This window comes from Labeo rohita, chromosome 5 (assembly GCF_022985175.1).
Source record: "Labeo rohita strain BAU-BD-2019 chromosome 5, IGBB_LRoh.1.0, whole genome shotgun sequence".
NCBI classification, from domain to species: Eukaryota; Metazoa; Chordata; class Actinopteri; order Cypriniformes; family Cyprinidae; genus Labeo; species Labeo rohita.
Window position 1 is genome coordinate 25,768,126 of NC_066873.1, and position 13,654 is coordinate 25,781,779.

Below are 13,654 nucleotides of genomic sequence, written 5' to 3' on the forward strand. Positions count from 1 at the left end.
CATTTGTTAAATTATTGAGAAGATTTCAAAAATTTACTTTTGCAAACCAGTCCTAGGTTTTCACTCAATCTGGAAAAAACACTGCAGTACAGTTATCTGGACTCTCCAGGCCAGTAATTATCAAAAAAAAAAAAAAAGAAGAGAAATTTACCCTTTGGGAAGCTATAACGGGATCGTTTAGAAAAAGGGCCTGTCCAGATTTACCCAAAATCTTATAAGGCCTAAAGAAAAACTCAAAACTTCATGAAACCTGCTGAGCACATGTGACAGGTGAATCTAAACAAGCATGCAAAGTTTTAAGGGGATCAGACCACAGCTGGTTCTATAACAGTAATAAATGTAAAAAAAACAAAACAAAAAAAAAAGCATAATATTTCTATAGTAAATTACCTGGCCAAAAATGCTTTTTTTTTTTTTAAAAATCATCAACGGTTTGCTAAATAATGTATTTTCCATATGTGCTTAAATGCCTTAAAAGCACATGAACCCAGTAATCGCTGCTTGATTTTTATCTCATTTAGAGTCATGGATGGAAGTTCTGATGTTTTGATGACACAAGAGTGTTAAGAAAGTGAGATGTAGGACAGTGGAATTAAAAAAACATGCAAGTAAAATTCTATGCTCTTTCTGTCTCTTATGTTGTTTTGGATGCATCGCAACCATTCAGTTTTCAAATCATTATTAATCCTTCATTACCCAGTCCTGCTTCCCTAGATCCCATTGTTTTTGTTTAAACAGCAGGACTTAAAAGGAAGCATAAATGTGTGCCTTGCCAGGTTGTGTTTTATTAGTGGAAGCTGTGTTTTTCTTGTGCATGCTCTATCTAGAGTGTGTCTCATGTTTTTGTTGTTATGTGTGCGTGTATGTGTGCTTGTGCATGTGTTCTGCAGCGCTTTCTCAGTTACTGTTTAAGAGCCTGGGGACTCAGTCACACACGGCCTCTCTTTAATACCCTGCTAATTGATTTGTCCTCTGGAAAATGTCAGTGGGTGTGAATGAAGCTCTCATGCTCCCCTCAGGCTCCTTCAGGTTCTTTCCTAAAGCAGCCTTCCCGTCTCTTTAAACTAAATGACCCATCATAAATATCCCATCATTCCGTTCTTCGCTCAGGTGAGCATGCTCATGAATTCCACTTCTGGTTAAATGTCACTGCCATCAAAGATTAAAGACAGGGGTTGTAATTCCAAAGCAGACATCCTCTCTGTAACAAGAGATGTGTGTACTTCAGTATTACAATGAGCTCATATTGTAAACTCAGATTAAACCAGTGCAGAGGAGGGATTATTGTCTATGTACAAAAAATTGATAGTTCACTTGCTTCAAAACATCTTTTGTATTATATGAATTTTTATTTTTTGGTGAATTATCCCTTTATGTTCATGTTCTAATGAGCTTCTATCTGAAATCACTAACAAGATTTTTTGGGATGCTTCTGTAATATGGTCCCATTAAGTTATTACACTCATTGACGATTCACTTCAGAGCATGAAAAGTCATGTAATCATGCAAATTGGAGATGTACTTCATGCAGTCAGTCAGGCTTTACCGGCTGCAAATATGTATATTGAATTACAGTAAGTATTAGAAATTAGCTGTGTATTTTGTGAACCGAGTGACATATTTGTAAGTTTACTCATGTCATTTGGAAGAGTACAGAGATGATTAAATATAGGGTCATCCATCAGATGTTTAGCAATTGAGATATTAGACACACATGGGTGATTATTCTTCCACTTGTTTACCGGAGCCTTGTTGTTCAAGAACATTAGTGCATGTGCGTGTGTGTGTTTGCATGCTTCAGTGTGCATGTATCTGAAGTATCATTGATCCATAATTCATAATCTTGCTCTTGAATTAGTGTCATGGTAAAATGTGTGTGTGTGTGCACTTAACTGTATGATAAATAACCATTCCTTCTATCAGACACCTATTCTCAGCATATGCATGCAAAAATATACTGTTTTGACAACACTACAGCAAATACTACAGTTCTTTTCCGCATTGAGCTGTCAGGATGTGAAGTAAAGCTTTATGTAAATGAATACACCTTAATGATTGTGCACCTTCAGCACAGTAATATGCAATGACTACAAACAGCAATCCATAACAGCTGCAGCTGGCAGGTTACTCGATGGTTCAATTGTACATGCAATGACTTCAAATATTAACAGTGACACAATATAGCATATATAGCACTATGTAAGTAAAAACTATATTAACACTCTTAAAAAGAGTGTTTGTTTTTGCAGTAATGCCATAGAAGAACCATTGTTGTTCCCCAAAGAACCTTCTTGGTGAACAGTTCTTAAATTAACCATTTTGAAGAACATTTAAAAAATCTAAAGGAAGTTTTTCCACTATAAATAACCTTTTCTGCATTTGAATGGTTCAGTGGATGTTCAGGGTTCCTCATGGAACCATCAATGCCAATAAACAGACTTTATTTATTAAAAAAATAAATAAATGCGCAACCATTTGTCTTATCAACATCAGGGACGGCGTTTCCGTATGGCAGAGTATGGCAGTCGCCATACCCTAGCCCAGTCAAGTGTGCTGTGGAAATGATCCAAACTTCATATCTCTATAATATTTTGTTATTATTATTTTAAATCAGTGCTATTGTTCTTCCTTATGTTTTACAAATATTTATCCAATGAAAAGCATTCAAAAGAGCTTGTCGCTAAACCTGTGTTTGAAGAGCAGAGAAAAGTCTTAGCATTTGCCGTCTAGTTGTAGCCAATGTACTGTTGTATGTTTCAAATATCCTGTACATGCACTGCCCTCCAAAAGTTTGAAAACACCCCTGGCAAATTGTGGTTTTATATACCAGTCAGACATGCCCCTTTGCCAGCTGTGATGCCTGGTTACTGGTTTAAACTTGGCCCAGGTTTTTAAAAGATTTTTGGGTCAGCACACCTTAATGTAAAGCTTCAACAACTGATTGCCAATTAAGTTTAGAATACAATAAATTTAGGCCCAGATTATGCAGAGCTGTAATAGCTGCTAATGGTGGATATTTTGATGAATCGAAAATTTAAGTTTTTTCTATGTATAAACTGTTTATGTAATAAAATATGTTTTCGTAGTTTGTGTTGTCCCTTATCAGTGCAAATTTATCACAAATTAAAAAGGATTCATGCCAATATTGTCCAAAACCCCACTTTTCTAGGGCGCTTCCAAACTTTTGGAGGGCAGTGTATAGTGTATAGTTTATCATTTGTATCATGAGATTTTGGCCAAGAGTTAATAAAAAACAAGAAAAAAAACATGCCCATTCAAACGTGAAAAAAGTGCCCATTTAGCTGCTATGAAAGTTATAACCTGTAAGTTGATATAATGCAGTGCACTTGATACAGCCGTTCTAATGACTGACGAAACGCAGATCTCCATCATTCACTGCTCAAAAACATTGTCAACTTTATTTGAGATTTATTTTCATAAAATGTTAAGTGCAAATGTCTGATAAAGCCACAATACCAGTGTTTAATTATTGCGGGGGAAAAAAAACAACAACTTTTTCTCTTTATTTCCCCTTATGTCACATGCCATACCCTATGGTTTTGTGAAACGCCACCACTGATCAACATGAAAATTGGTGTGCACAGTCTTAGTCAAAAGTGCCACAAGTGTCTATAAGGACATTTGTGTATCTCAAAAAACATGGCCGCCATTGGCCAACAAAGTTTTCAAGGGTGTAAACGATTGTATGTCGTGCTGTTTTTCGCACATACACATGACTTTCTTATTATACAATAGAGCTCCTCATTCCGGACAACTTTGCCTCTAGAACCACTGCTGTCAATCAAATCGTTTGTTAAATGATTGCGAAGATGTAAAAAAAAAAAACAAAACGACTTTTGCAAACTAGTTCTTGGTTTCTCTGGAAAATACCACTGCAGTACAAATTTCTAGACTCTCTAGGCCAGTAATTATTAAAATATATCACTATATGGAACCTTTTCTGCATTTGAATGAATTCATGGATATTCAAGGTTCTTCATGGAACCATCGATTGCCAGTAAATAGCCTTTATTTATTTATTGTAATGTTAAATCAAAATTGACTTGATATATGCTAGACTTCTCCAGCCATATAGTCTGCTTAACCCCACTCCTCCACAGTTCATTTTTGAGTGCAACATCCACATCTCAAAATCCAATCAGCAACCAATCGATAGAACCAGTGTTCCCATGTTGCTTTTTTATTCTTTGATAATTTTTTACATTTGGATGTACATCACAATGTGGAAGAAGAAAAATTTGTTGCTACTTCCATTTCATTATATATGGCCATATGCTGTGCAAACAAATTAGTACACTTCACACTCTGCTGATGTAGGTGAAAGTAAATGATGATAATCATTTACACTTTGGTTGAACTGTTCTTTTATCAACCATCTTGGCTTTTTCACTTCAAGCATGCTGTCTTGCATAATCTGGCTTCAGAGCTAATCCTCTACTTAGACTTTTAAGCCACCAAATCTTACCAAATTGTTGAAACCTCTCCAAATCTCTGACTGTGTTTGTTCATGTACATTTATATTTACATTTATGCATTTGACAGACACTTGACTATGGCGTTGTTAGCACCATGCTTAACTGTTTGAGCTACATGAATGTATATTTTCTAACGTTACTCATGTCATCATTTGTCATTATTACTGTAGTAAAGTGAGATGTGTCTCTCTGAGACGTTTATCACACTTGAGCACAGCTGTCAGTGGAAGAGTTATATCCCTTCTGCTTTGATCCTCACATATAACCTATGGTGATGGGGAGCTACACACATTTTCTTTTTCTCAACTCGTAGGGCTGTCAGAGAAGAAGTCTTGATCAATGTAGGGCGCCACGGTTGTCACACACTCTGCAGAGACAAAGTAGAGGCAGGCGCACTTGTGCTCGCTCATACATGGACTGTCAGAGCCGCTGTATATCTTAGACATCAACAGACAGTGACTTAATTTAAATATCAGATAATCAAAGCAGGCAAGAGAGTGAGAGGAATGAGTTAAAGGGCTGCAAAGAAAGAAATAGAGGAGTGAGATGCCATGAAAGTCATGAGGAATTGATCATGTCATGTTGTCAGTGCACTGTGAAATGAGTAAGGCAGGAGCGCACATCTCATCATCATGCATATTATTCACTTTTAGCAGAAATAATCCACTATAGTCCAATATACCCAGACCACATCGAATATTTAACCTTTTTTAGAGTTGCAGCAGAAATACTGACCATTGTTGTTGGACTGTTTAAATAATGTAGCAGTTTGCAGTCAAGCTGTGTAGCTTTGGGCAGGAATTTTGTTTTTATTGTGACTCGATAAATAGGTAAGCTGTAGAGGTTCTTTGGAAAGAACAATTCATCTGTATTAACTGCCAAAGATGACAAATATAGTCCTCATAACTCCTGTCATGTCGCTTTTGTTAGCTGGGACTATTGTGTAATCTTGGCTCCTGTTCAAGTATATAACAGAACAAAAGCAATTCATATGTAGGTTCTAATTGCTATTTTTAGGCTTTTATTGTATAACTAAGGTAAATGGCTTTCACTGAATTGTTAATGCAGTCTAGAAGAAAAACTGTAATATTTTTAGAGCACAGTACAGATAAACTTAAAACAAGCATGAATGAATCCTTTTGGTATTCTATGAGACAGTTCTGCTATAGCTTACAGTTTTGCCAATTATTGCTGGAACACACTACACAACTTTTAAAATCTGAACAAATTTTAAAAAAGCTAGGTGTCATATACTTACAAACTTTGTAATAGTCACAGAGGAAAACCTAATATAAAATCTAAAAAGTCAAAAAAGTGGCCATCATACACTATGACGTTTTCTATGAAATCTTTCAGCTCAAATCTACAGACTGGCTCAGATTTTTGGCAACTAGCATCGACATCTTCAGACTGTAAATCAGGGTAAAAACGGGGCAAAAGTCATGTAGTGTGTTTCAGCCATTAGGGGTTGGATACAGATAATTTCAGTGACATTTAAACTAAAATTTTGCAACTGACTACTAGTATAAAAATAAGAAACCCCCAGAAATGCAATTATTTTGAAATAGTTAATCTACTGTATGAATCTAATGATCACATCTCAAATGAATTGTCCCTAAAAATAGGTCATATATACTGTATATGCCATGTGCTTGCCTTGTGATTACAATCTTTGTACAGGCTGTCGTTAAACACGCAAACACACACACACACATGTTTGTTTTTGTGAATTGTGGGGACTTTCCATAGACTTCTATAGTTTTTATACTGACCAAACAATATTGTCTATCCCCTAACCTAACCCTAACTCTAAGCCTACCCCTTACAGAAAACATGTTTGCCTTGTTACACTTTTAGATAAACATCATTTACTATTTTTAATCATTTTTTACATTGTGGGGATCGCAGGCCGGTCCCCACCATGTCAAAAAATTTCAGGTTTTACTATCCTTGTGGGGACATTTGGTCCCCACAATGTAGCAAGAACAAGTACACACACACACACACACACACACAAGCATTTGCTTAATCAACATCAGCCAGAATAGGTATATTAATTAAAAAAATCAATTGAATCAATGGCCACATACACACTGCAGCTAAATTCAGTTGTCATTTCACCTTTTCACTCCTTTATAGCATTCTATACACACTAGTTGTGCTCACAAGCCCTGTGGTAAAGTGTCAGTGTTGCCAGATCTTCCTAGAAAAAACAACAACAACAACAAACAAGGACAAGCACAAAAGACACTAAAACACCCAAATGCTTTGTTTTATAACCCCCCGAAAAAAATCATATATCTTGTATCCTCAACAGACCACATTGTTAACTCCATAAAGTGCCTAGCTTTATGAGCTAAGACCAAACAACAGGCCTACAAGCGCTTGTAAATATGAGGACGTGGCAACACGGCAAGACAGCACTCTTTAAGGCCATGTCCACACTAATACGTTTTCGTTTAAAAACACATCTTTTTCTCTCCGTTTGGCCTTCCGTCCACATGGAGACAGTGTTTTTGTCAAGGAAAATGTAGCTTTTTGAAAACGCTCTCCAAAGTGGATAAATTTGAACACGCCGTTTTCGCATTGTAGTGTGGACTGTGAAATCGGTCATGTGACACATATTGTACCAATAGACATCTATGTTGAAACCGGTAATTGTGCCTGTTTTGTGCTATTCACTTGTTGCTAAAGATACTTACTTTGTACGGTCTTCATATTATAGTCCTAAAAAGATGACAGAACATTTACTCACAATTGCTGTCCTGCGGCAAAACATGATGGCAGTTGCTTTTTAGATCAAACATGAGCGAGAGCAACAGGGACTTGTCAGTGAATGAGATATTTCTGTAAATAAAATGATCCTGCCAGAAGAATTTCGTGGAAACTTATTATGTCTGTTCAATCTGTATCATCTGAGTGAGCTTTTATACATGCGCAGTAAGACGAATTTAGTGTTTTACAGCATTTCAGTGTGGATGAGAATGTTTTGGAAAACACTTGAAAAAAAAAAAATGTGGACAGAGAGCATTTTTAAATGTATCCGTAATAATGTAGACATAGCCTAAAGCAGCTTCCCAAGCATAAACAAAACACAGCATGTCTGTCAGTGGTAGTTTAGTTAAAATCGACAGACAAAAAGAGTTTTTAGCCAAAAATGGCAGATACCAAACAGCTAAATTCTTATTCACGCCACTTTATTCAAGATGCCAAAATGTTGCTATGGTTACACATGCGGGAGTGACTGCTGTTCCGTACATACATGGAACGATAATTTATGGGACTCACTCCCACATTTAAATGTGGTTGTCACTACTGAAACTTGTACGTGGCCAATAGGTAGCGCAGGGCCAACTCCATAGCCAATTATAAACAAAATTTCCTGAAATAAGTCAACATCTCGACACATTTTGAATTGTTATTGTTGTTCATTATCTTCCATATAGATGCGAGACCACAAAATACCACAAATTCAATATGACATTGATATGAAAGGATAAGAAAAATTTATATCGTAAAGAAATTATGTTTTTTGAGGAAAACATTACTGCCTTTTTCTCCATATAATGGATTGATATGGTGCCTTGATTTTGAACTTCAAAAATGTGGTTTATATGTGGATTCAAACGATCCCAAATGCGGTTGTAAGCGATCCCAGGCGAGGAAGAAGGGTCTTATCTAGCGTAACGACCGGTTATTTTTATAACAATAATACAATTGATATACTTTTTAATGCCAAATGCATTTGGAATCGTTTGAAGCCACTTTTAAACTGCCTTTTAGATCAGGGCACCATACTAGTCCATTACATGGAGAAAAATGCAGAAATGTTTTCCTCAAAAAAGAATTTCTTTATGACTGAAGAAAGAAAGACATGATCATCTTGGATGACAAGGGGGTAAGTACATTATATGTGAATCTTTGTTTTGGAAGTGAACTTTTCCTTTAAGAGATCATGTGTGAACAGGACCTATTTCGAATGAAGTCTGCTTTAGGCCAATCATAACATTCTAATGGAGATGACGTGAATACTCTGAGCTGTTTACAAAGCTCCGCTGCTTTTTTAAATGAATTTTTCTGTGTAAATATGCTCTAGATGGGCATCTTTGGCCATTGCACCTCGATTTACAGCTTTTTCAATGTGTTGCGCTGGAGACCCAGCCACCTTTTCCATTTATCAGCTCTGTGGCTCTACATTTGGATGCTATTATGTGGATCTTATGTTTATAAGAGCAAAAACACATCGGTTTGATTATCCTCTTACACCGAAAAAAATGATTCATTAATTTTGCTACATTTTTTTTAAGGTAAGTGCCAATCAATTTATTTTAGCTACATTTAAATAAACACAATTAGTTGACTAACTTTAAAAGTTTTTTTTTTAAATGAATGAATTCGTATTTCGGGGCTAAATATGACATTATTGGGGTCACTTCAACCCGCATCATAAACAACCTGTGGCAACCACAGAAGAGAGGGACGGGGTGAGCTCATTAGCATTTAAAGAGTTATGCACCTAAACGGCTTGCTGATTTTGACAAGTTGTTTTACACTGCCATTGGGAAATTTTAACCAAAGTATGTTATAACTTTTCATTGAGACCCTAAAGAATTATATCAACTTGTGGAAAATGGGCATCTGATGATCCCTTTTAAGAATAAAGAAAAGAAGAATCTGAAAAAAAAAAAAAAAAAATTCAGTAAATTGTAAAATTTGGTGTGCAGACTTCTTTAAACTAGCTATTTTAACTGGAAAACAATAAGGACTGATTAAATTTAGTTTTTATTTTTTTGCCATGCCAAGCCTAGGTAAGATGTGATAAAGAGAAAAATAGATGCCCAACAAAGGCACAGGATCTCATGGGTGCAATTTAATGTTGGCATTGGAGCTGTCTTGGCATTAGTATGTTGTGATTTTAAGTGTGTAAAATGGCACATGTGACTGTTTTGTTGTGTACAACAGAATGTTTAATCTTGGACTGAAGTGTGTTTGTGAGAGCCTGTGCATGCTTGTTAGTTCATTCCTGAAGTGTGAGCTTCAGTGCTGTGGTAGAATTGAGCACACACACAGAGAAACGCGTCTGTGCAACCATACTGATTGGCTAACGCAGAAGACCAATGGCGATTCTCTAGAGGCAGAGATTGTACAGCTTGCTCAGATCTCAGGGACAGATGTAATGAATGCGCGCTAGCACACTCACGTACGCACTAACACTTCCATGTCTCACAATCGCTAGGATGACCGTGATTCTCACAGATTGACTCTGTTCCTCCACTGTCATCTTTGAAAATGTGCTTGCTCTTTTTTTAATATAAAGTTGCCTTGGACTCTAAGGCTCTTTTTAAAGCATTGAAAGGCTCAGACACACTCACACGCACAGCAAACCACTAACACATTCAGATTATGAAAGGAGTAATTGGATGTATGGAAAAACATCCTTCTACTCTGCTTTCTCTATAAAAATTAATCAACACTTGCTGCCATCTGCGATCTGTAATTTGAAATGTATAACAAGTGATGCACCTAATTTGTGTTGACCAGCTTTGACCGCCTTTCTACACAACAAAAAAGAGAGAGAGCGAGAGAACGCATGACAGTTAAATTGCCAGAGAGCAAAACTCTGCCTCAGTTGACTGCAAATAGTCTTCAGAAAGCACAACGCGCAAAAGGCACGCTCGCTCTCATGCACATGGTAACGGCATGTTCTCACACACACTCTTAGCATATGCTGCGCACGCACTGACGGACTAACTACAGAAACTGGCAATGAACAGGCAAGAGAGCACGTCCACCGATTTCTTCTCAGGTAAACACCACTGAGCGCTCACTCAGTCTGTTTTATCGCTCTCTGTATCCTTCTTTTTTCTGTCATTGGTGGCTCACCTTGTCTTTGTCTGTATGGACTATCATTTTGTAGAACTGGCTAGTCTTTGAGGGTGTATTTTTTTTGTGTGTGAGTTCATTGTGTGTGAGTGTTTATACAGTATTGATGAAAGACAGTTTATTCTCAATGTTGTGGCTGCAGCTTTTCAACAGGTGTGTTCTTATTGTCATGTTTTTATATATATATATAATGCTGAGCATTTACTGTAAGAAAATTATTGCTCACAGAAAAATACTTCAATACTGTGGCCTTTGTGTAGATATTTAAAGATGGCCATCTTTAGCTTGATTGTTGATGTAATTGTAACACTTTACAATAGAGTCCATTTGTAACATTAAGTATTGTTCCTTGTTAGAGTGTGTTAATTTCAGCATTTACTGATATATAAAAAAAAAAAAATAGTGGCTTTTGTTAACATTAATGAACAATGAACTGTAATGATCAATATATAATTAATATTAATATTTTTATTCATTTACAAGGTTCAGTAGGCTACTTTTTTTTTAATAGTAGAGCACTATTTATTTTCCGTTCAGTATCCATTTTAAAAACTATCGGTCAATTAATCGGTATCGGCTAGTGTGGTCCAACCTAATTATCGGTATCGGTAAAATCCGATATCGGTCGACCTCTAATTTTACTCACCCCCTTGTCATCCAAGATGTTCATGTCTTTCTGTCTTCAGTCGTGAAGAAATTATGTTTTTTGAGGAAAACATTTCAGGATTTTTCTCCATATAAAGGACTTCATTGGTGCCCCGATTTTAAACTTCCAAAATGTAGTTTAAATGCAGCTTCAAAGGGCTCTAAATGATCCCAGCTGAGGAAGAAGTATCTTATCTAGTGAAACGATCGGTCATTTTGTTTAGAAAAATAAAAATTTGTATACTTTTTAAGCACAAAAGGCTTGTGTAGCACAGGCTCTGGGATGCGTGTTTACGACACTACAAATCACGTCTAAGTTCATTGTCTGTGTACTCCGGCTCAAAAAGGTAGAGTATTGCGAAAAACTCCATTTCATTTTCTCCTACAACTTCAGAACCGTCTGACATCGTTGTACCTTTTTGTTTGTAAACAGTGTTTGACTTACTTGCACTTCCTTAGTGTTTGCGCGTTCGCTTTGTAAACACTGGGTCTGTAGTGCCGCCTACGTCCCGCATGACCTTTCGACATGATTCAATAGTACGTAGTGTCGTGGACGTGCATCCCAGAACCTGTGCTACTTGAGCGTATGTGCTTAAAAAGCAAACAAATTTTTATTTTCCCAAAAAAAAAAAAAAAAGACCTATTGTTTCACTAGATAAGACCTTTCTTCCTTGGCTGGGATCATTTAGAGCCCTTTGATGGGATGGCCGATATGGGCTTAATTTTATCACGATAATTTCTGGTATTTACTGCGATAATGATATCAATGACGATAATTCATGGAAATCATGGAAAAATAGGTTGTTGTAGGCATTACCGAGTACACAAGCAATGTAATGACTGTTTAACTCACTGGAATGTTAATCAAATTATTTGTACTTTCTGTACTGGAAGCTCCTAACATTAAAACAAATTCCTTGTGTGTGAAACACACTTGGCAATACAGCTCTTTCACATTCAGAAGCCGGAGGGCGCCCTTGCACTGAAACTTCACATGATTTATAGTAGAAGTAATAGTACTGACAACACTTCAGGAATCTCTAATCCAGTTGTCGCTGTAGCTGAATAAAATGCAGATAGAGGAATTTTAACTGAGGAAACTTAAAGACAATAAACATACGATTGCTACAATATATGGTTTGTCTGTGTTCTTCAAGCAATCTTGGGTATTTTTATAAGGATAAAGTATATTTATAATGCAATGCTAATCGACATAGCCTATATAATACTATAAAATAGTATGATCTCTGCCTCATTCTGTGATACGAAGCCACGTCTGATCGCAAAAGGTTATTTAAAACACTCGACTATGTTATGAAGTTAATTTGGAGAAAAAGCATGTCAATAAATGATATCTTTGTTGGACAACAGGTTTGTAAACAGACTCAAACTGTATCGCACACATGCTACTAGTACAGTTTACGTTATTCAAGGCTCAGACCGTTTTTTGTCGCACTGCACTGTTTTGACCAAACCAGTTTCAGATTGCAGCTCCTCATTTAGCGATATACTAGTTTTACGTCCACCTTCAGCATGTCACTCCGTACTGTCGCACATAAAAAAATATGTCAACAACTAGACTTCTAGATCAACTAGATCGTTATTATCGTGGAAAGACAAATTCTTATTGGGAGGAAAAATTTTTACCGGTATGTCGCAAACGATAAGATATCGCCCATCCCTACTTTGAAGCTGCATTTAAACTACATTTTGGAAGTTCAAAATCGGGGCACCAATGAAGTCCATTATATGGAGAAATCCTGAAATGCTTTCCTCAAAAAACATAATTTCTTCACTACTGAAGACAGAAAGACATGAACATCTTGAATGACAAGGGGGTGAATACATTTTACAACATACAACTGTTGTTCTGAAAATGGACTTCTCCTTTAAATTGTTTTGTTTCTTCTCATCATTGACTTTGTTCGTGTTTTGTGGGACACTTTTTATTTAGTTCATATTTATTGCATTATTTTAGTGTCATGTTTTACCCTGATGGTGTTTTGTGTTTGTGTGTTTGACCCTGTGTACAGGCCAATCTGATTTATCATGTGGCTTTTATTCTCTCACCTGTATTATCAGTATATTTTTATTATATATTATAATATGTTGTAAGGTATATTTTACATGATATGAAAATCTGGTTATAATTTGTGATATTTGTAGCAATAGCCAACATTACATCATATGGGTCAAAAGTACAGATTTTTTTTTTTTTTTTTTTTTTTTTTTAATGCAAAAAATCATTAGGGTGTTAAGTAAAGATCATGTTCCATGAAGATATTTTGTAAATTTCATACTTTAAATATATCAGAACTTAGTTTTTGATTAGTAGTTGTATCTCAGCCAAACATTGTCATATCCTAATAAATATCCTATTCAGCTTTCAGATGATGTATAAATTTCAAATTCAAAAAAAGACTCTTATGACTGGTTTTGTGGTCCGGGGTCACATTTGTAAAATATACAGGCACCAATATGCTATGTTGTAATACATATAACATTATCCTTGTATTTTTTACAGTGAACTGCTGCCATCCACAGCTGCTGTATTTTTACTGTAAATTTCTCAGGATATTTAATAGTGTTCAGTTATTGGTGTTGTTTGCACTGAAATAGTAAGTAAGGAG

General features: G+C 36.1%; 1 protein-coding gene across 2 annotated transcripts in view; it reads left to right on the plus strand.

Annotated features, from left to right (window-relative positions):
- dab2ipb (DAB2 interacting protein b) overlaps positions 1 to 13,654 on the plus strand; it is a 177,759-nt gene that overhangs the window by 3,231 nt on the left and 160,874 nt on the right. The window contains exon 1 of one of the 2 annotated variants that reach the window (XM_051110801.1): positions 10,220 to 10,302. The exons of the other annotated variant lie outside the window; for it this stretch is intronic. Coding sequence (XP_050966758.1) covers positions 10,263 to 10,302 — 40 coding nt within the window. The 5' untranslated portion in view covers positions 10,220 to 10,262. Of the gene's footprint in view, positions 1 to 10,219; positions 10,303 to 13,654 lie in introns of those variants that run through there. 2 annotated transcript variants of the gene reach the window in all.